This window comes from Chelon labrosus (genome assembly GCF_963514085.1).
Source record: "Chelon labrosus genome assembly, chromosome: 6".
Taxonomy (NCBI): Eukaryota; Metazoa; Chordata; class Actinopteri; order Mugiliformes; family Mugilidae; genus Chelon; species Chelon labrosus.
In genome coordinates this window covers 26,208,926-26,231,548 of record NC_140342.1, presented here as the reverse complement: position 1 = coordinate 26,231,548, position 22,623 = coordinate 26,208,926, and the positions used below count along the sequence as shown (strand labels likewise).

Below are 22,623 nucleotides of genomic sequence, written 5' to 3'. Positions count from 1 at the left end.
AACCAGGAGAGGAACTCCAGTCTGGACCAGGAGGAACCAGAACCTCCACAGAGGAAGGAGGACTGGGAGGAACCAGAACCTCCACAGATGAAAGAGGACCAGGAGGAACCAGAACCTCCACAGATGAAAGAGGAACAGGAGGAACCAGAACCTCCACAGATGAAAGAGGAACATGAGGAACTCTGCAGCAGTCAGCAGGGAGAACATCTTGTTCTGAAGCAGGAGACTGATTCCTTGATGGAGACTCCTACTGATGAGGAAAGTGAGCACAGTGAACCAGAACCAAACAGTGACCAGCTCCTCTCTAACAACCCTCCTGTAGCTGAGAGCCCAGATCAGGAAGGAAGCAAACATGTAGACTCAGGATCAACTAGAAATGATGCAGAGCTGAATCCAAAGAAGAGACGTCACAGAGACACAAGACACAGTAACAATGTAGACAACTCTCCCATGTCAGAGAGTCAGTGTGATACTGACACAGGTAGAAAGTCTCTAAAATTTGTCATCTGTGGAAAAACCTTTAAGAACATGTATGTAATGAACAGACATTACAGAATCCACACTGGTGAGAAGCCGTATTGTTGTGACACATGTGGTAAAACATTCAGGCAAAATCATGCTTTAACTGGTCACATGAGGACTCACACAGGTGAGAAACCGCACTGTTGTGACACGTGTGGGAAAGGTTTCAGTCAAAGTGGTCATTTAAATAAGCACATGAGGACTCACACAGGTCTCAGGAGTCGTTATCCTGAAACATCTGTGGGGAAAAAAAGAATGTGAGCTGGAAAAAACACAAGAGAATAGTTCAGGTTAAACGTTGTATCAGACATCTGATCTAATTATTCTCTGACATGAGGTGATATAAAGTTTTGTCAAAACCCACTCATCCTAAACATAAAATTATCAATCCTGGCTGTTGTCTTGAGATGTTGCTTCAATATGTGCACAAAATCTTTCTTCCACATGATGCCATCTATTTTCTGAAGTGCACCAGTCCCTCTTGCAGCAAAGCACCCGGACAACATGGCGCTGCCACCCCTGTGCTTCACGGCTGAAATGGTGCCAGATTTTGAAGGTAGGCCTTAAAATACATCCACAGGTACGCAGGTCGGCTAGCCAATCAGACGCTTCTAAAGCAATGACACCATATTCTGGAGTTTTTAGAAAATAGATGGCATCATGTGGAAGAAAGATAAATGTCCAAATAATGTGCGTCATAAGGCGCATATTTATGTTAAATAGGATAGAAATATTTTTATTTTGCTCTGAATAAAATAAAGAGGTGTATCCGTTTCACCCTTTTAACAATTCCAGCTAATGCAATACTTTATTTAAAACGCATATTTCTGTGCCCACTTTCAATCGAGTCAAGTTGGAAGTGATAGCATAAATTGCACTTTTGTTAAGTGTTTATTTGAGTTCATTAGCTAATATTCTAAATATATATGCATTTATATATATTTCATTCTTATAACTAGCATAGTTCTCTTTTTGACAAAGGTAATTTTTCCAATCAATTGTTCAGATATAAATGCATATATATTTAGAATAAAAATATTTCTATCCTATTTAACATAAATATGCGCCTTATGATATACTATTTGGTTACTCTTTATTTTGAAAGTACAGACCGGAAGTGCAATTTATGCTATTACCTCTAGCTTGACGATTGTTAGGTGTTGCAGTTCCTATTTGTGACCAGTAGAGGGCAGTAAATGTCCAAGACGTCCAGTTAAACCTCAGTTCAACGTGAATAAAACTCATTTAAACGCCACTAAGAGTTGCATTTATTTCAGCAATGATTGTTACTTTAAGTAATGACAATAACAACGAGTTATTCGTGTTTATTTGGACATTTATTAAGTTATCACAATCACATAAACACCGTCCGCTTCAAACCATGTAAAATGCAGTACTGCAGTTCCACGCTGTGGCCACAAGATGGCAGCGAACAGACGTATTTCTAATGTCCTCCGTTGAAGAACACATTGGGGGGCGTTAGCAGCAGCAGGTGTAACAGTGAAACGTCCAGTTTTACAAGAAAATATTTTAATGCAAACATGTAAACATGATTTATGTCAACCCTCTGTCCTCTGAGGGCTCTTCTTCTTCTTCATGTTCCCTCCATGAAATGCAGGACACGTCTCATCCCGTCTCTTTTTCTCTGCACCGATTACAAAAGCAGGTGTTTTCCCGATGTGTTTTTACAGGTGTGGTGCCCTTGCTGATGTCTATTCTCACAGCTACCGCGGAACAACCGTAAAATCGACCCATGAAATAAATTTGTAAGCAACTCTTCTTGGTTTGCGTCGCCGACATCCGATGAAACGCCAAAAAGAACTTCATAGACCAGCCATAGCCACTGCACAGTTTACCAGCCTCAGATTGAATGTGCATAATTTCATAAACCAACCTCACACAGTCTGACATGCAGTAAAGTCACTGATACATTGTCAGTTTCTCTACATGGTACTACAGTCTCTGGAAGAGTTGTTTTGTTAGCCATGTTCTTTCAGTTCTCACCATTAAAACACAGTCTGGTTGTCTTATCTGCTCTTTGTCGTTAAAGTGGTCCTCTCCAAATCCTGTTCCAAACTCAAGTGCCATTTAGATGGTCGTCCCAGGCAGAGGGACACGTCTCCTTCCATCTGTTTAATGTCCAGGTTTGATATTTTCATGCTTGAGGTGAGTGGCCTGTTTTTGCAGGACGTGTAAAACATTATTTCAACTTATGATCACTACGGCATCTAACCCGAACTAACTCTGACATGTTTTTTTTCCCCCCTAAGAGGTTTTCCCACAGATTTTCAGGACGTCGACGTCTCACTTTTGTGCGTCCTCAGGTGTCTGGTCAGGTGATTTAGCTGAGTGAAGGTTTTGCCACATGTTTCACAAGGAAATGGCTTCTCGCCGGTGTGAGTCCTCATGTGCGGAGTCAAATTATTACTCCGACTGAACCGCTTCCCACACGTTTCACAACAATATGGCTTCTCGCCTGTGTGGATTCGCATGTGTGAAATGAAATTAATACTTTGCCCAAAACTTTTGCCGCATATCTTGCAGGAGTACGGCTTCTCGCCGGTGTGCGTTATCGCGTGGCGTTTCAACATCGATAGACAGAGGAATCTTTTCCCGCAGGTGCTGCAGGTGTGAGGCTTCTCGGTCGTGTGAACGGCGGTATGCCTGCTAAGTGCCGGCAAGTCCTGGAATCTTTTCCCACAGGATTTGCAAGGGTACGGCCTCACGTCCGCGTGCGTCCTCATGTGAGAAGTCAGATTCTCGCTCAGCTTGAATTGCTTGCCACATGTTGCGCAGCAGTACAGCTTCTCACCTGTGTGGACTGCTGTGTGCTTCGTGAGCGACGAGAAGGCGCTAAAGCGTTTCCCGCACACGTTACAGAGGTACGGCTTCTCCCCCGTGTGAGTTCTTATGTGGATCGTCAAGTTACTGCTCTGGTTGAAGGTTTTGCCACAGAATTCGCAAAAATACGGCTTCTCGCCCGTGTGAGTTCTGTAATGTCTGTTCACTAGAAACTTGCTCTTAAAGGTTTTTCCACAGACGTCGCATGTTAGAGACTTTTTACCTGTGTTAGCATCACACTGACTCTCTGACATGGGAGAGTTGTGTACATTGTTGTTGTGACTTGTGTTTCTGTGACGTGGTTCTGGTTCACTGTGCTCACTTTCCTCATCAGTAGGAGTCTCCATCAAGGAATCAGTCTCCTGCTTCAGAACAAGATGTTCTCCCCACTGACCGCTGCAGAGTTCCTCCGGCTCCTCTTTAATCTGTATGGGTTCTGGTTCCTCTTGTTCCTTTTTAATCTGTATAGGTTCTGGTTCCTCCTGGTCCTCTTTAATCTGTACAGGTTCTGGTTCCTCTGGTTCCTCTTTGATCCTTGGAGGTTCTGGTTCCTCCTGTTCCTCTTTCATCTGTGGAGGTTCTGGTTCCTCCACTTCCTCTTTAATCAGTGGAGGTTCTGGCTCCTCCTTCATCTGTGAAGGTTCTGGTTCCTCCTGATCCGGACTGGAGTTCCTCTCCTGGTCCATTCCTGCTGGTCAGTGAGAACCTGCTGCTGTGGGAGGTCTGGAGGAAGAAAGAGACACAACAAAAAGGAAAACACATGTATTGGTTTTAATTTAGTTAACGAAGACAGTGACAAAAAAATATTCGTCAACCATTTTTTTTTTTTTTTGTGACTAAGACGAGACGTTGAGCTAAAACTATGACGAAATGTGAGACAAGACAGGACTACATGATCTCCTCGTACGTCCCTGTCGTGTGAATGGATAAGGGCCGTTAGCCTATCTGGTTTCAGGCAGTCGACAGTAGCCACCAGAACTAGCAAGCTGCCACAAGCCCTGTGGCTACACGTTAGAATCATCCTCCTGATATTAATGCAGCCTCCATCACAGTCACTAAGCCGACTATGAAGTTAAACGAGTCTTGTTGGTGTTTTGCGCTGCGTCAAGTTATTGTCCTCCACTGACTCTTATGTAGTGTATGATAGATTAGCATTTAGCAAGTTAAAGTTGTCCATAAATGTAGCTCCTGGAAGAAATCATTCCGTCACAACAACAGTTCTGAGTCCTGTCCTCTGGAATGAACTGGAAGACAAGTTATCTCAGGAATATGTGTTGAGCCACTGAACTGATTCTGAATATCTGTGGTTATTACAATTTAATTTGAGGTTTCAGAAAAAAATAAATAAAAGCTGTTCTTACACAACAACCAAAGTAAAAAGGGTTTTTGTGTTTTTACTTGAGCTGTGCTTCCTCTTGTATTTCTCTGTAATGTATGATCCAACCTTATAACTTAGCCAGGGCAGCACAGCAGGCTGATATCCAGCTCTGGAGAGGGACACGGAGAACTGAGATTCAGATTTCTGCTTCGTATAAAAGCTTCATTACATTGGTCTAAAGTGAGAACGATTCAGGTTCCCGTTTTGTCTAAAGACGACAAATGAAATAGCTACGAAAATGTATGCTAGTTAGCCTCTTAGCATGTTAGCATGTTATCAGTCTTGTAGCTGAGTGTCTTTCCTCTGTGTCTTCTCCATACTGTGTGTTTCCATTCATTAGTTAGTTCATTTAGACCATTCTAGTTCTACTCACCTATTCTGTGGAACTTTATCTCGGGTTTCCAGGTGATATCCAGCAGTCTGCGCTGACGATCGATCTCTTCCTCGTACTGGGCGACAGCTCTTTCAAAATAAAATCACTTCCGCCGGAAGTCCAACTGTGCGATGGTCCGGACGAATCAGTGAGTAAAGTTTCCGTTCCTTCTTCGATGTGTTTGTTATTGCGCTGCAGACTTTAAACCATCGACTATATACAGAAGATAATGACAATCGTTTACAGTAAAAATAATAATAAAAATCTTTCTATTCAGTCAATGATTTAAACACGGAGTTTACAAGAGAAGAAGGAGCAACTGAATCTAATGTCACAAGAAATAAAATAATGGTAGTGTCTGTGGATGAAATCAGATGCTTTTTCACAAAACTTCCATCCATTCAAGCAATCCAACTGTATCATGTCATAATTTCAAAAGTCCTTTTGGTGTAAAATCTTCAAAGTTCACAGAATAACATGTTAACGAAGTACAAATACTTCGTTACTGTACTTAAGTAGATTTTTCAGATATCTGTACTTTACTTGAGTATTTCTTTTTCTGACGACTTTTTACTTTTAGTCCCTACATTTGTACACAAGTATCTGTACTTTCTACTCCTTGCACTGGAAAAACAGGCTCAGTACTTTTTTTAACCTCCACAGATGACATGACGTGACATGATCGGACATGACTAGAGCATCGGACTAGAGAAGGAAAGTCGACGATGCGCGTCTTGCGTTCTTCTTCTACTGTTTTGAACAGGATTAGTTTGAGCTCTGCTTCCACCTAGTGACTGGAGGCTGTTTATCGTTCAAGCATCAATAAAGACATTAATACTGAAAGTCCACCTGACCCCACTATTTGAGAACTACTGGTCTAATGTGAAAAAACAAATTCATGTATGGTGTGGTTTCTGTTGCTATCATTAGCTTTTTGAGGATTTTTTGGAAGCTAGTTTACAACGTTAGCAATGGAGACGCACCATTTTGATATTAGCTAACACTAGCGGTTTAAAAAAAACAACTAAAAATTAAAAATTATTAAAAAATATCCAGGTGCTCATGAAGGACATCTGGTCAATTCAGTCTAGATTATTCTGCTAGAACTTTTTGATTTTGCAAAATTATCAACGGATGAATTGTTTCATTGATGGCAAAATCATTTCTACTTTTTACTCAAGTACATTTCAGAGCCTGTACTTTCTTACTTTTACTTGAGTAAAGGAGTTGAACCAGTTCTTTTACTTTTACCATAGTATTTTTTTACACAGTATCCGTACTTTTACTTAAGTACAGAATGTGAATACTTTTGCCACCTCTGATAATCGGGAATAACGGCGTTATCAGTAACGGGTAATCTGACTAATTACTATTTCCATCGTTACAACGCTGTTACCGATAATTAAATGCGGTGCGTTATGAAATGTGAAGTGACGCAACTAATAGAGCTCCGGTAGCTGACGTCATCCTGCACCGGTTGACACCTGCAGGACTAACTAACTCGTCCTTGTACCAGTTGCATCCAGAAATGGTTGACAGCTGTTGTGCCCCAGGACGCCAGAATCGTTTTATATGATTACCAAAGATCCTGCAAGACGTCAGATGTGAAAAACGGAGCGGTGGGATCCCTCAAGAGACGGGTTTGTCTTGTGCAGCGATCACTTTATATCAGGTACAGAATCCAATGTTTTCCAAGTGTAATGTCTTGTTTATTTAGTTTTTAACATCATGTCCAACAGATTTCTTTTCATAAAGGCAAGTTAGGCTAATGTTTATAACGTGGATTACAAAGGGGTGTTGATCATTCAGCACTAAAACTACTCACAATGAGAAAGAGATTCAGGATTAAACACTTGTCATGAACCTCCTCAGTTTTCCTGCCAATAAGGCAGTGTCAACAAAAAAATAACGTGACACCCGGAACTCTATTGAAGACATCCGACTTGGCTCTCAGACAACACCGTTTTGCATCCAGTTTTTTCCCTCCTTTGTGATTACTGTCTCCGCCCTAATGTGTTTCACCTGTGTCTTGTTCCGCAGTGTATTTGAACCCTGTCTCGTTTCCCTTGTCTTTGCCATCCTGCAATACTTTATTTGTTTGTTACATTTGGATCCTCTTTTAAACTATAACGCTATAACATCAGACTTAATTGTCAATGAGGAAACAAACTTCACAGTGTTTCTTGTTGTCTTGGAATGAATCTAAAGCCTAATAAACCTCATTCCTCTTCATCCACTCTGTCCACATATTTCTATGTTGTCTCTCCTTCAGATCTGCAAGTTGACGATGGGTGTGATCAACATGTGGTGACATGCAGCAGCTGAAAAGTTGAAACACTTGATGTTTAAATCACAGCTCGGACTGATTTCAGATCTGAGAAAGAGACACTCACTCAGTCACTGACACTGAGAGCAGAGATGGCTCAGAAAGGAATTGAGCTAGATCAGGAAACCTTTTCTTGTTCCATCTGTCTGGATCTACTGAAGGATCCGGTGACTATTCCCTGTGGACACAGCTACTGCATGAACTGTATTAAAAGCCACTTTGATAAAGAGGACAAGAGGAAAATTCACAGATGTCCTGACTGCAGACAACTCTTCACAGCGAGGCCTGTCCTGGTGAAAAACACCATGTTAGCAGTTTTAGTGGAGCAGCTGAAGAAGACTGGACTCCAAGCTGCTCCTGCTGATCACTGCTATGCTGGACCTGAAGATGTGGCCTGTGATGTCTGCACTGGAAGAAAACTGAAAGCCTTCAAGTCCTGTTTATTCTGTCTGGCATCTTACTGTGAGAAACACCTTCAACCTCATTATGATGTAGCTCCATTAAAGAAACACAAGCTGGTGGATCCCTCCAAGAACCTCCAGGAGAACATCTGCTCTCATCATGGCGAGGTGATGAAGATGTTCTGTCGTACTGATCAGCAGAGTATCTGTTATCTCTGCCCTGTGGATGAACATAAAGGCCATGACACAGTCTCAGCTGCAGCAGAAAGGACTAAGAGACAGAGAGAGGTGGAGGTGAGAAGACAAAACATCCAGCAGATGATCCAGGACAAAGAGAAAGATGTGAAGCTGCTTCAACAGGAGCTGAAGGCCATCACTTACTTTGCTGATAAAACAGTGAAGAACAGTCAGGAGATCTTCAATGAGATGATCCGTCTCATCCAGGAAACAAGCTCTGATGTGGAGCAGCAGGTCAGATCCCAGCAGGAAACTGAAGAGAGTCGAGTCAAAGAGGTTGAGGAGAAGCTGGAGCAGGAGATCACTGAGCTAAAGAAGGAAGATGCTGAACTGAAGCAGCTCTCTGACACAGAGGATCACAACCAGTTTCTACACAACTACCCCTCACTGTCACCACTCAGTCAGTCTACACACTCATCCAGCATCAAGATTCGTCCTCTGATGTACTTTGAGGACGTGGAAGCAGCTGTGACAGAGCCCAGAGAGAAACTACAGGACATTCTGAGAGAGACAAGGACAAACATCTCACGGACAGTGATTGGAGTGGATGTTTTACTGCCACAACCAGAGCCAAAGACCAGAGATGAATTCTTAAAGTATTCATGTGAAATAACACTGGATCCAAACACAGCATACAGCTATCTGGTACTGTCTGAGGGGAACAGAAAAGTAACATGTAAGGACAAAAAACAGTCTTATTCTGATCATCCAGACAGATTCACTTATTGGTATCAGGTCCTGAGTAGAGAGAGTCTGACTGGACGTTGTTACTGGGAGGTGGAGAGGGGAATAAGAGTTGATGTAGCAGTCACGTACAAGAATATCAGCAGAGGAGGGTATGAAGGTGGATTTGGACGTAATGACAAATCTTGGACATTAAATACTTCCAAAGACGGATCTAAATTTAGGTACAACAACATCAAAACTCCCGTCTCAGGTCCACCTTCCTCCAGAGTAGGAGTGTACCTGGATCACAGAGCAGGTATTTTGTCCTTCTACAGCGTCTCTGAAACCATGACTCTCCTCCACAGAGTCCAGACCACATTCACTCAGCCACTCTATGCTGGACTCGGTATTAGTGATTGGGTGGTTGGATCAAGTATTGAGTTGATTAAAATGAAGTAGACAGAGGTAACTTCAGGAGCAGAGAGTTAAATTCTGTGTTTCTCTTCATCAACTTGTTTTCTCTCCATGTTTGTTGCTGAGAGTTCATTGTTGTGGTGTTTCTGCACAGAGATCAGCTGTCAGTCAAACATTATGGCTGCTACCTTGACATGTTTAATAGCTGTTCTCTTGATGTTTCATCACTTTCTTCAGGTGGAGCTCTTTCCTGTGTCTGTTTAGCCGTGGAGGATATCACTGCTCATGATGACTTTCATATCCATGATAATGTAAACTTCTCTGAGCTCTAAATGTCTGCTGAATATTTGTATTGATGTATTTGTGTCTTGTTGTTTCTCTTCCACTTCATAGCAGAGGAATCAGCAGACCTCCCTTTTTACTGATATGTTGTTGATCACTTTGTACAGAAAGAAATATATGATTACATTCACATCTATTAGTTTTTCTATTAGTAGGAGGAGTAGGAGGGTGGATTTAAATGGACTAGTTATTCCAGCCAAGATAGCTAGCACCCGTCTACGGCCAGATCTGCTGTTGTGGTCTGAGCCAGAGAAAGTAGTCTATTTCATAGAGCTGACTGCCCCGTGGGAAGATAGAGTTGAGGAGGCTAACGAGCGTAAGAAAGTTAAGTATGCAGAGCTAGCAGCAGACGCAGAGCAGAATGGCTGGAAGGCTTATCTCCGCCTGGTAGAAGTCGGCTGCTGTGGATTTGTGGCAAAGTCGGGGTCTTCTGAGCGAGCTGGGCATACGTGGAAAAAGCCAAAGGACTGCGGCATGCAACATGTCTTGGGCAGCAGAGAGAGCGAGCGAGTGGCTATGGGTATGTAGGAAGCATGCTAGCTGGGGAACTAGCTAAAGGTAAGGATGGTTGATTGTTTGTTACGTGGTTCAGTCCGCATCAACGGGGCGAATCATGGTTGTTGTTTAGGCCAGGTTTCTGATGTCTTCATGTTGCTTGGTAGCTATGGTTAGATGCTGAACGGTCCATACAAGGCAGCAGCGTTATGTTAGCTTAAATTTCACAAGGTTCGAATTATCCTCTGCTGCTCTGTAGGCCTACAAGCCAGCAGCAGTTACTTAGTTTATTTAGATTGTAGGTTGAGCTAGCCAGCAGCATTTGGTTAGCTTATATTTCACAAGGTTTGAGTTAGCGTCTGCTGCTGAGCGGCCCATACAAGCCAGCAGCATTTACTTAGTTTATTAAGATTGTAGGTTAAGCGTCATATCACATGACTATAGGTTTGTTAGGGTTTCTCAGTTGGACAGGGCCTCTAAATGTGTTTTGCCTGGGATTTTGGCACAAGGGATTGTAACATCTAATCCTGTGTATTAATGAATGTCAGACTATATATTCAAATCTACATATACATGAGGTACTATGAGGTTTATTAAAAGTGTAATAATCATGATCATTGTTCATTCTTTTCCTGGATTAAACATGTTGATTGTGTGGTTGAAATTAATCTGTACATGAAATAATTTGATGTGTGAACAATGTGTTGATTTAAATATTAAATAAAACAGTTTTTCATTAAATATGAATTATTCTCTTTGGTCTTCATTCCAGGATTTCTCTCACAGCTGATGGAGAAAATGTCAAACTAATATGAGAGTTTATCTGAGACAGTTTTCCTCCTGAAACACCTCAAAGTACAGAGTTCATGTTTGTTTTTGTTTTGTTTACAACTTAAGGCTTAAAAACTGGATGATGAACCAGAAAGAAGTGATTAGTTGAAGAGTCAGGGGGTTTTCTGCTCCACAGCATCTTGGCATCAAGTTTAAGTGACTGTGTGTCTGTGAACACTGACCAATATGAAGGCTGCAAACTCTCAGAGGGAGTAGAAAGGTTTCCACCTGATCAGAAAAGACAGCAGCCTGTTGTAGAATCACTGTCACATCATTCCAGCAGCATTTCTATAGCTCTGCCTCAGGAGACCCTACAGCAGTATCCAGCTGAAGATGCCTTTAAGAAACATAAATAAAGTCAGAAAGCTTTAGTCTCTTAAAGGTGGTGAAACATTAACTCAAGCCTCTGTGTCTTCACATTAGATTACTGTAATTCTGTCAGGTCGGAGCTCAGCATCCACTCAGGAGTTTTCAGTGTCTCAACTCTGCAGGTTGACCTCTTCTGAAGAACAGCAGCTGCTTGTTTCCACCAATCAGAACCCAGTATTGTTACACATCACATCTCTGTTTCTTGTAGATGATGTGGTTCTGTTGTCTTCATCAGAGGTATGAGCTTTAATTAAGGATTTATGTTTTGAATGTTTGACTTTCATGTCGTTTCCATGTCTATCTTTCACGGTCAGACTTCACATCTGATCATCATCACATCAGGTTAACCTGCAAATAATAGATCGAATGAGCTTTGAGGACTTAAATGAGAAACTGAAACCCTGATATTTTTAAAGGTGTAATGACCTAAGTTGAGGTGAACAGTATTTTTAAAAAGGGAATTGAGCTCCAATGAGAAAAGGGTTAAATGTACAGTATTTATCTGAACTTGTGTCTCTTCCTGGAATCTAAAGGAGTTTTAATTAATTAATTCACGGTGCTGCTCCTCATCCTGGAATGTGGCAAAGCCTGATAACTCTCATTCTTCTCTCTGCTCTCAAACACAACTGATCTCTTCCCTTCACACGTCTGAGAGACAGAAGATGAATGGACAAGAAGCCTCATTCACTTCTCATCACTGAGGGAACTAGAAGGAAATCAACAGCACTGTTTTAAAAAATGAAACATAGAAAGGTGAAAATATTACCGTCAGTGAGTCTGAGAAATGAGAAGATGACATTTATAGTTATTTTTTTTTAAATTGTTAAAACCTTAGTTATTGTTTCTCATCTTCCTTTACTGAACATCAACAGGTTAACAGAAGGTTAGAACAGGTTAATCTGTATTTTAATGACAACAACGGACCAAATGGCAGTGTGGAAAGACTCAATCATGGTGATGAACCTGAATCTGCAGCTCAGTTCGAACTGCAAGAGACAAAAAGAATGAAACTAATATTTTGTGATGTGACGCAAAACTTCAAATGAATGATCAAGTTATTCTCTGACAGCTGGATGTGTAAATAAGCAAAACACATCACCTGAACACAAGAGAGTTGCATCAAGTCTATCCTTCATGTTTTTGCAGTAAATACATTAGAAGATTTGTGTATTTATTAGAAATCTCATCAACCCCTTGACGAGTCTCTTCCAGTCTCTCAGTCACCTTGTTGGAGCATCAGGCAGCTCATACTGCACCTTAGGTGAAGGTTGGATGATTGACTTCATGGTTCATTAAATCATCAAATCTGCTCCCATGTCTCTAGTGAAGAGAGGAGCACAGCTGTAATATTATCACCACCTGGTGGTGAGTTGGATTAGGTGGTGGGGAAGGTGTATGTGCTCTAATTACTGGGGTACCACTCTGCGAAGCCTCCCCAGTAAAGTTTATTCTGGGGCTCTGGAAAGGAGACACTGTTGAAGTTCAGGAGGAGCAATGTGTATTCTGTCCTGGACCTGGAACAATGGGCCAGTTCTTTACCCTTGCATAGTTGATGAGGGCATCGAGGGAGTTTGATGATCCAGTCTGCATGTCTTTTTTGGACTTGGAGGAGGCTTACCACGGTGGTGCCCAGGGAACTGTGTGTGAGTTACTCAGTGAGGTTGGGGTATGTATGTACAGGCCATTGCTTGGAGCCGTCAGGTTTTTGTTTGAGCAAAGAGAGAGAGAGCTTTTCCCACGTTTCCAGTTGATTGAATTCCACCAAAGCTAACCCTGGTCTCTGGCACAGTTTACCACATTCACAGAGAGGGTCTCAGGGTGCAGCTGGGTGACGAGTGTGTCCAGTATCAGTCCAAACTGATACTTGAGAGAACTTCAGATTAGAGGGACTGCTGGTAATTGTCTTCCTGTTTTATTTTGTAATGTGTTGTCTCTGTGTGTTTCAGCCAGTTTTATTTCCTGCTCATCAGCCTTTGTGTATATATAGTCTTGTCTCTTCCTTTGTCTTTGTCAGTTCGTTCACCACCTGTTTCCTTCCTGTTACTCATCCGTGTTTCCAACATCTCTGTAAATCTCCTAGTGTCTCCTTGCTCAGTGTGTGTTTTTGCTCTGTTAGTTTTTTTGGATTCTTCTGGTGAATGTTTTTTTCAAATGGATTATCTTTTGTTGGACTAATTCTTGAACTAACCTGCACAGTGGAGCCTTCTGTTTCTCACTTCTAGTAAGTTTTATTAATGTTGACTTTTTAGTTACTCATCCTGCAATAGTTTATTTGTTTCTTGCATTTGGATCCTCTTTTGAACTATAACACTGTAACAATAGACTTCATTGTCATAAGGAAACAAACTTTAATTCACAGTGTTTCTTGTTATCTTGGAATGAATCAAACCTGATAAACCTCATTCCTCTTCATCCACTATGTCCATATATTTCTATGTTGTCTCTCCTTCAGATCTGCAAGTTGACGATGGGTGTGATCAACATGTGGTGACGTGTAACAGCTGAAAGATTGAAACACTTGATGTTTAAATCACAGCTCAAACTTGTTGAAGATCTGAGAAAGAGAAACTCACTGAGTCACTGACACTGAGAGCAGAGATGGCTCAGGAAGGAGTTGACCTGGATCAAGAAACCATTTCTTGTTCCATCTGTCTGGATCTACTGAAAGATCCAGTGACTATTCCCTGTGGACACAGCTACTGCATGAACTGTATTAAAGGCCACTTTGATGAGGAAGACAAGAAGAAAACCCACAGATGTCCTGAGTGCAGACATCTCTTCACATCGAGGCCTGTCCTGGTGAAAAACACCATGTTAGCAGTTTTAGTGGAGCAGCTGAAGAAGACTGGACTCCAAGCTGCTCCTGCTGATCACTGCTATGCTGGACCTGAAGATGTGGCCTGTGATTTCTGCACTGGAAGAAAACTGAAAGCCTTCAAGTCCTGTTTATTCTGTCTGGCATCTTACTGTGAGAAACACCTTCAGCCTCATTATAAGTCACCTACATTTAAACAACACAAGCTGGTGGATCCCTCCAAGAACCTCCAGGAGAACATCTGCTCTCGTCATGGCGAGGTGATGAAGATGTTCTGTCGTACTGATCAGCAGAGTATCTGTTATCTCTGCTCTGTGGATGAACATAAAGGCCACGACACAGTCTCAGCTACAGCAGAGCGGACTGAGAGACAGAGAGAGGTGGAGATGAGACGACAAAACATCCAGCAGATGATCCAGGACAAAGAGAAAGATGTGAAGCTGCTTCAACAGGACCTGAAGGTCATCGCTCACTCTGCTGATAAAACAGTGAAGGACAGTCAGGAGATCTTCACTGAGATGATCTGTCTCATCCAGGAAAGAAGCTCTGATGTGGAGCAGCAGGTCAGATCCCAGCAGGAAACTGAAGAGAGTCGAGTCAAAGAGGTTCAGGAGAAGCTGGAGCAGGAGATCAATTAGCTGAAGAGGGAAGACACTGAGCTGAAGCATCTCTCAGACACAGAGGATCACAACCAGTTTCTACACAACTACCCCTCACTGTCACCACTCAGTCCATCTACACACTCATCCAGCATCAATATCTGTCCTCTGATTAACTTTGATGACGTGAAACCAGCTGTGACAGAGCTCAGCAAGAAACTACAGGACATTCTGAGAGAGACAAGGACAAACATCTCACTGACAGCGACTGAAGTGGATGTTTTACTGACACAACCAGAGCCAAAGACCAGAGATGAATTCTTAAAGTATTCATGTGAAATCACACTGGATCCAAACACAGCATACAGACGTCTGGTGCTGTCTGAGGGGAACAGAAAAGTAACATTAGTGAATCAACAACAGTCTTATCCTGATCATCCAGACAGATTCACTGATTGTTTTCAGGTCCTGAGTAGAGAGAGTCTGACTGGATGTTGTTACTGGGAGGTGGAGTGGAGAAGAAGAGTTGATGTAGTTGTGACATACAAGAATATCAGCAGAGCAGGAAATGAAAGTAGATTTGGAAATAATGACAAATCTTGGACATTAGATTGTTACAGTTCTACATTTGTGAACAACAACATCCAAACTCCCATCTCAGGTCGTCGTTCCTTCAGAATCGGAGTGTACCTGGATCACAGAGCAGGTATTCTGTCCTTCTACAGCGTCTCTGAGACCATGACTCTCCTCCACAGAGTCCAGACCACATTCAGTCAACCGCTCTATGCTGGACTCTGGATTGGTTTTGGATCAAGAGCTGAGTTGGTTAAAGTGAAGTAGACAGAGGTAACTTCGGGAACAGAGAGTTAAATTCTGCGTTTCTCTTCATCAAGTTGTTTTCTCTCCATGTTTGTTGTTGAGAATTCATTGTTGTGGTGTCTGTGAAGGTTCTCCGACATCCGTCATGTTATATCCAAAAAAAGGCAACTGTACTTGTAGAGTTTTTTGAGAAGATGTTTCATCACTCATCTGAGTGGCTTCTTTAGTTCTAGAGGACTGGTGGGAAGTTTGAGGTTAAATAGGAAATCCTACTGAAACTTGCTTGTTGTGTTAACAACTAGAAACCGGTGCAGCTAATTTCCATTAATGGTTAGGTACTTACCTTTCATTGGGAGGGGGCTTTTGTCCCTGTTGTGTGATCACTCTGTCAAAATATATTCACATTTATTTGTTTGTCAGATCATCTGCATGTTTTGTAAAACTGTAATCATTATGATCGTTGTTGAGGATGAGATCATTCATTATTTTCATCCTTAGACTGAATGATTATGTTGATTTTGTCAGATTTTTTTCAATAACCAATCAGTAAAGAAGATTTTAAAGAACTTATTCAAGTTTGTGTTTCATTCATGGAACCATCACAGGTGAAGTCACTTGAGTGTTTTAGGACATTTAGGATGTTTGTAACTTGGAAACTGGGAGAGAACATTTTTCCTCTGTTACCTGAATGCAGCACCACTGTTGCAGGCCGAGGCTCCTGTGGATAAAACTTTTTAGCTACAGTTTCTCAGTTGCAGCTAAAAAATATTCATAAATGTAAAAGAATCAACAACTGAACTGTAGTATCAGCTGATCTGATTCATTCACGTCCTTCTGGATTCAGAGTGTCAACAAATAATTTGTTTGATTCACTGATATTTGTTTCAACCATCTGTAGCTTGAAGTGTTGCTTTGGTTCAACATGAGATTCTGTGTTGTCACAAATGCTCCAGACTACTTTATTAAATATTTCAGAAGCTGTTGAACATTATTGAGTTCCTTTTATAAGACGTTTCTTTCACTGTACACTGTTGTCCTTAAAGGAATGTCCCTTCTCCTTCAGTTGGAGGTCAACTGCTGAGTCGAGACCTGAAGAGCTGAACCTCCTCCTCAGGTCCTCTGAAGACAACAACATCTTTTTCTGGATTGGGAGGATAGGTGGTTTGAAAGAGGAGTGAAGGAAGCCATCTACGTTAAAGTAGAGAAACCATCCGTGAACAGAGGAGGAGGTCTACGACACCACTTATCTATTCGTCCAGCACTGTCTTTTTGTCACTTTCCATGAGATTTAACAAGAATTCACACTGCCAACAGCCAGGAGCAATGATGAACCAAGTGATATTAACGTCCTTGATGAGGAGTCCACAGACTCCCCAGCAGTCAGTCAGAGCTGAAGAAGCCTCCTGGTTGAGCAGAAACCTCTTCAACATCTGCTCCTTATGCCAGTTGTCCTTGATTCAAGCCTTTACATCAATGTACTGCAGGCATGTAAGTATTATTTATTATTTCAAAACAGATGGAGGGATGAGAATGCTCGAAAGGGTTGGGATGAAAAGGGTTGAAGGAGATGGGATGAAAATGTTCTGATGAGGTTTAATGAAAAGGGGTCAAGGGGACTGAGATAAAAAGGGCCGAAGGAAATGGGATGAAAATGGCCAGATGGGATGGGATGAAAATGGTCTGATGGGACTGGATGAAAAGGGGTCAAGGGGATTGAGATGAAAAGGGTCGGAGGGCAGAGGATGAAAAGGGTTGAGGGAATGTGATGAGGACTGTCAAGGGGATGGGATGAAAAGGGTAGAAGGGAAGACATGAAAGAGGATGAATGTGTAGACGGGTGATGGTAGAGGAACCCAGGGAGTGAGACTCAGGACACACCTTTATAGGTTTGTGTGGGAAATAGAATATGCGGCGTGGTATAGTTCCCAAAGTTAAATTATAATAACTTGATTTACAGTTTGTCCTAAAAATCTAGCATCCCACCAGTTATAGCTACAGTGATCTCATCTGATGACAGGTTTGATTTAGTAGAGGATGGTTTAAATATTTTCATGCCGTTTTAATAAACCTTGTTATTGAGAAAACGGACAACCTCTGAAGGAGGTGACATTATGATTATTGTAATAATATTATCATAAAGGCACACAGTAATGTACAATGTGACCTCTTTACTGACTCACGTGATGCCTTTTATTAGTGTGAGATGACATTAGAAACATTTGATTACCGGAGGACTTTGTGGTGACTTTGGTTAATGTTTAGCTCATATGCAGTAAGTGATTAATGACAGTTGAGACACCTTCAAGCTTCACTAATTACATTATTAAATATTGACTAGTGAAATGGTTCATGGCAGATCCTGAGCAGCTGTGCAAACGTGAGAGATACTTTGAACCTGGTTCAAAACAATGTTGGATATGTCAATAAAAAGTTGGAACGCAGTTTGTGAACACGTGCAAAACATTAACAGCGTTGATAATCTTGTAACAGATATGAGACAGTACATGAAGAGTCGTTCATGTAGTCTCAGATTAGGATGTGGGAGAGAAAAGGCAATATAAAGTCCAGTAGACAAGGATACTGGACAGGAACATCTCCAGATTTCATACCCTCTGCTTCTACTTCCCTCTTTGCCTACAGGTCTCTTTCTCGCTTTGTCTGGTGTGTGTGATTGATTACAGGAGTGGAGACAGGACATGGTAGACTTCAGGATTCCAGATAGCATTACTGAGATCAGCCCAGCTATCGATAAGAACCTTGAGGGCTCTCATGAAGTGACTAGTGTGTAGTATGCTAGCCATCAGCCAGTCTCTGCCCCTGAGTTAGCTAGCTATTAATTTGATACCACCTCCAACAACTCTCAGGAGTCCAGGGGTCCTGGTCTCAATCTCATTTGACCGAGCCCTAGAGTCAGTCACATCTCAGACTGCTAGCCATCAGTCACTTAACCCATCATGTTGCTCAGTAGACACCAGTTTCCTGCCAGATCGTTTCTCTAGATCCCTGAATGGCTCCAACTGGCTTCCTCGTCAACCCCAGCTCTTCGGTTGCCAGAACACTGGTCAATCCTCTTGACCCCATTCACCCATCCAGTTGACCTTATTCTGCTCCTTTTTTTTTAAGTCAACTCAGTTAAACAGTTACTCTGCCTCATGCCTGTTGTCTGCACTAGGGTTCACCTGCCCTACACCTTTACAAAGAAAACCTTAGCCTATGATGCAGTGTTTTAAATAATCTTCATTACATTTTCAGATTTACACAACCAAGACAAAACTAGGAGACAAATGTGAGACCCTAACCTTTTTCAAAACAAACATTATGCTCTTAAGAACTTACTGAAGTTGTGTCATTACTGACACTGCTCTCAAGAAAGCTCAATAAGGCTTAATAAATAACTAACACCATCACACTCTAATACAAAGTCTATCAATGTGTATGTTTAGTTGTCAGTTTGTTGATTTGTACTTAGTACTGTTTTTATAAGGTGATCAAAACATCTTTAAGTCATTATTTTTTATTGTTTTATAGGTCACTCCTCTTCCCAGAATAAGACTCTGGTAACGCCTCTCGCTTCTTCCTCAAAAACACTTTGTTCAACTGTAAAGTCTTCAGAGAACATGAGCTGCCAGTCACTGACACTAAGAGCTGAGATGGCTCAGAAAGGAGTTGAGCTGGATCGAGAAAACTTTTCTTGTTCCATCTGTCTGGATCTATTGAAGGATCCGGTGACTATTCCCTGTGGACACAGCTACTGCATGAACTGTATTAAAAGCCACTTTGATGAAGAGGACAAGAGGAAAATTCACAGATGTCCTAACTGCAGACAACTCTTCTCTACGAAGCCTGTCCTGGTGAAAAACACCATGTTAGCATTTTTAGTGGAGCAACTGAAGAAGATTGGACTCCAAGCTGCTCTTGCTGATCACTGCTATGCTGGACCTGAAGATGTGGTCTGTGATGTCTGCACTGGAAGAAAACTGAAAGCCTTTAAGTCCTGTTTATTCTGTCTGGCATCTTATTGTGAGAAACACCTTCAACCTCATTATGATGTAGCTCCATTAAAGAAACACAAACTGGTGGATCCCTCCAAGAAGCTCCAGGAGAACATCTGCTCTCGTCATGGTGAGGTGAGGAAGATGTTCTGTCGTACTGATCAGCAGAGTATCTGTTATCTCTGCTCTGTGGATGAACATAAAGGCCACGACACAGTCTCAGCTGCAGCAGAAAGGACTGAGAGACAGAGACAGGTGGAGGTGAGACGACAAAACATCCAGCAGATGATCCAGGACAAAGAGAAAGATGTGAAGCTGCTTCAACAGGAGCTGAAGGCCATCGCTCACTCTGCTGATAAAACAGTGAAGGACAGTCAGGAGATCTTCACTGAGATGATCTGTCTCATCCAGGAAAGAAGCTCTGATGTGGAGCAGCAGGTCAGATCGCAGCAGGAAACTGAAGAGACTCGAGTCAAAGAGGTTCAGGAGAAGCTGGAGCAGGAGATCACTGAGCTGAAGAGGGAAGACGCTGAGCTGAAGCAGCTCTCAGACACAGAGGATCACAACCAGTTTCTACACAACTACCCCTCACTGTCACCACTCAGTCAATCTACACACTCATCCAGCATCAATATCTGTCCTCTGAGGAACTTTGAGGACGTGAAAGTAGCTGTGACAGAGCTCAGAAAGAAACTACAGGACATTCTGAGAGAGACAAGGACAAACATCTCACTGACAGTGACTGAAGTGGATGTTTTACTGCCACAACCAGAGCCAAAGACCAGAGATGAATTCTTAAAGTATTCGTGTGAAATCACACTGGATCAAAACACAGTGAACAGACGTCTGGTACTGTCTGAGAGGAACAGAAAAACAACATCAGTGATTCACCAACAGTCTTATTCTGATCATCCAGACAGATTCACTGGTTGGTTGCAGGTCCTGAGTAGAGAGAGTCTGATTGGACGTTGTTACTGGGAGGTGGAGTGGAGAGGAAGAAGAGTTGGTGTAGCAGTCACATACAAGAATATCAGCAGAGCAGGGAATGCAAGTGGATTTGGACGTAATGACAAATCTTGGACATTAAATACTTCCAAAGACAGTTATACATTTAGGTACAACAACATCAAATCTCCCGTCTCAGGTCCTCGTTCCTCCAGAGTAGGAGTGTACCTGGATCAAGGAGCAGGTATTCTGTCCTTCTACAGCGTCTCTAAAACCATGACTCTCCTCCACAGAGTCCAGACCACATTCACTCAGCCACTCTATGCTGGACTCTGGATTGGTGGTTTGTTTAATGGTTTTCATTTTGTTGGATCAAGTGCTGAGTTGATTAAAGTGAAGTAGACAGAGGTAACTTCAGGACCAGAGAGTTAAATCCTTTGTTTCTCTTCATCAACTTGTTTTCTCTCCATGTTTGTTGCGGAGAGTTCATTGTTGTGGTGTTTCTGCACAGAGATCAGCTGTCAGTCAAACATTATGGCTGCTACCTTGACATGTTTAATAGTTGTTCTCTTGATGTTTCATCACTTTCTTTAGGTGGAGCTCTTTCCTGTGTCTGTTTAGCCGTGGAGGATATCACTGCTCATGATGACTTTTATTTCCATGACCATGTAAACTTCTCTGAGCTCTAAATGTCTGATGAATATTTGTATTAATGTATTTGTGTCTTGTTGTTTCTCTTCCACTTCATAGCAGAGGAATCAGCAGACCTTCCTTTATCACTGATATGTTGTTGATCACTTTGTACAGAAAGAAATCTATGATTACATTTACATCTATTAGTTTTTCAGACTATATATTCAAATCTACATATACATGAGGTACTATGAGGTTTATTAAAACTGTAATTATCATGATGACTGTTCATTCTTTTCCTGGATTAAACAAGTTGATTGTGTGGTTGAAGTGAATCTGTACATGAAATAATTTGATGTGTGAACAATGTGTTGATTTAAATATTAAATAAAACTGTTTCTCATTAAATATGAATTATTCTCTTTGGTTTTCATTCCAGGATTTCTCTCACAGCTGATGGAGAAAATGTCAAACTAATATGAGAGTTTATCTGAGACAGTTTTCCTCCCGAAACACCTCAAAGTACAGAGTTCATGTGTTTTTGTTCATTTGTTTTCTAAAGGCTTAAAAAGTGTAAAATGAACCAGAAAGAAGTGATTAGTTGAAGAGTCAGAGGGTTTTCTGCTCCACAGCATCTTGGCATCAAGTTTAAGCAACTGTATGTCTGTAAACTCTGACCAATATGAAGACTGCAAACTCTCAGAGGGAGTAGAAAGGTTTCCACCCGATGAGAAAAGACAGCAGCCTGTTGTAGAATCACCGTCACATCATTCCAGCAGCATTTCTATAGCTCTGCCTCAGGAGACCCTACAGCAGTCTTTGGGATACTTTAACCTCTGATATCCAGCTGTACATTAAGAATGGAGGTGTCACGTTTATGGACGTCCGTCTTTGAGCAGAGACGCCTTTTAGAAACATAAATAAAGTCAGAAAGCTTTAGTCTCTTAAAGGTGGTGAAACATTAACTCAAGCCTCTGTGTCTTCACATTACATTACTGTAATTCTGTCAGGTCAGAGCTCAGTATCCACTCAGGAGTTTTCAGTGTGTCTCAACTCTGCAGGTTGACCTCTTCTGAAGAACAGCAGCTGCTTGTTTCCACCAATCAGAACCCAGTATTGTTACGCATCACCTCTCTGTTTCTTGTAGATGATGTGGTCCTGTTGTCTTCATCAGAGGTATGAGCTTTAATTAAGGATTTATGTTTTAAATGTTTGACTTTCATGTCGTTTCCATGTCTATCTTTCACGGTCAGACTTCACATCTGATCATCATCACATCAGGTTAACCTGCAAATAATACATAGAATGAGCTTTGAGGAAAATATTACCGTCAATGACTCTGACAATTGAGAAGATGACATTTATAGTTATTCTTTATATTGTCAAAGCCTCAGTTATTATTTCACTTCTTCCTTTACTAAACATCACAGCTGGTTAACATGTCTATAATCTGTATTTTAATGATAACAATGGACCAAATGACAGTGTGGAAAGGCTCACTCATGGTGATGAACCTGAATCTGGAGCTTAGTTCCAACTGCAAGAGACTAAAAGAATGAAACTTATATTTTGTGATGTGACACAAAACTTCAAATGAATAATCAAGTTATTCTCTAACAGCTGGA

General features: G+C 41.6%; 3 protein-coding genes and 1 pseudogene across 6 annotated transcripts; 3 read left to right on the top strand and 1 right to left on the bottom strand.

Moving 5' to 3' along the window:
* Positions 1 to 1,851: 1,851 nt before the first annotated feature.
* LOC311489309 (uncharacterized protein) lies at positions 1,852 to 5,183 on the bottom strand. 2 transcript variants are annotated; one of them, XM_084546334.1, is made up of 2 exons: positions 5,115 to 5,183; positions 1,852 to 4,086 (listed from the first exon to the last, which is right to left on the bottom strand). In XM_084546334.1, the coding sequence occupies exon 2, from the start codon at positions 4,047 to 4,049 to the stop codon at positions 2,811 to 2,813; it is 1,239 nt and encodes a 412-aa protein (XP_084402460.1). In that variant the 5' UTR covers positions 4,050 to 4,086; positions 5,115 to 5,183; the 3' UTR covers positions 1,852 to 2,810. The 2 variants fall into 2 exon arrangements, with proteins under 2 accessions (XP_084402460.1, XP_084402461.1); XM_084546335.1 differs by lacking the exon at positions 5,115 to 5,183 and adding an exon at positions 4,762 to 4,808.
* On the top strand, positions 5,152 to 10,810 carry LOC311489298 (tripartite motif-containing protein 16-like). Of its 2 annotated transcripts, none has more exons than XM_084546320.1 (3): positions 5,152 to 5,262; positions 6,631 to 6,786; positions 7,387 to 10,810. In XM_084546320.1, exon 3 carries the CDS (start codon positions 7,533 to 7,535, stop codon positions 9,201 to 9,203), a length of 1,671 nt encoding a protein of 556 aa, XP_084402446.1. In that variant the 5' UTR covers positions 5,152 to 5,262; positions 6,631 to 6,786; positions 7,387 to 7,532; the 3' UTR covers positions 9,204 to 10,810. The 2 variants fall into 2 exon arrangements, with proteins under 2 accessions (XP_084402446.1, XP_084402447.1); XM_084546321.1 differs by lacking the exon at positions 5,152 to 5,262 and having other exon boundaries at positions 6,448 to 6,786; positions 7,387 to 8,754; positions 9,396 to 10,810.
* A 2,545-nt stretch (positions 10,811 to 13,355) lies between these two features.
* Positions 13,356 to 16,305, top strand: LOC311489303 (tripartite motif-containing protein 16-like; annotated as a pseudogene). Its single transcript, XR_014699944.1, has 2 exons — positions 13,356 to 13,416; positions 13,648 to 16,305. The product of XR_014699944.1 is annotated as a tripartite motif-containing protein 16-like (transcript).
* A 496-nt stretch (positions 16,306 to 16,801) lies between these two features.
* LOC311489293 (tripartite motif-containing protein 16-like) lies at positions 16,802 to 21,361 on the top strand. The gene is made up of 2 exons (XM_084546315.1): positions 16,802 to 16,916; positions 18,957 to 21,361. Exons 1-2 carry the CDS (start codon positions 16,868 to 16,870, stop codon positions 20,765 to 20,767), a joined length of 1,860 nt encoding a protein of 619 aa, XP_084402441.1. The 5' UTR covers positions 16,802 to 16,867; the 3' UTR covers positions 20,768 to 21,361.
* The last annotated feature ends 1,262 nt before the right edge of the window (positions 21,362 to 22,623 follow it).

What these genes read in the sequence shown, in the direction of transcription:
- LOC311489309 (XM_084546334.1), bottom strand. Translation starts at nt 4,049, where the DNA reads ATGGACCAGGAGAGGAACTCCAGTCCGGATCAGGAGGAACCAGAACCT.
- LOC311489293 (XM_084546315.1), top strand. Translation starts at nt 16,868, where the DNA reads ATGCCAGTTGTCCTTGATTCAAGCCTTTACATCAATGTACTGCAGGCA. An exon ending in CATCAATGTACTGCAGGCAT is followed by an intron (nt 16,917 to 18,956) that starts GTAAGTATTATT and finishes ATTGTTTTATAG; the next exon opens with GTCACTCCTCTTCCCAGAAT.
- LOC311489298 (XM_084546320.1), top strand. Translation starts at nt 7,533, where the DNA reads ATGGCTCAGAAAGGAATTGAGCTAGATCAGGAAACCTTTTCTTGTTCC.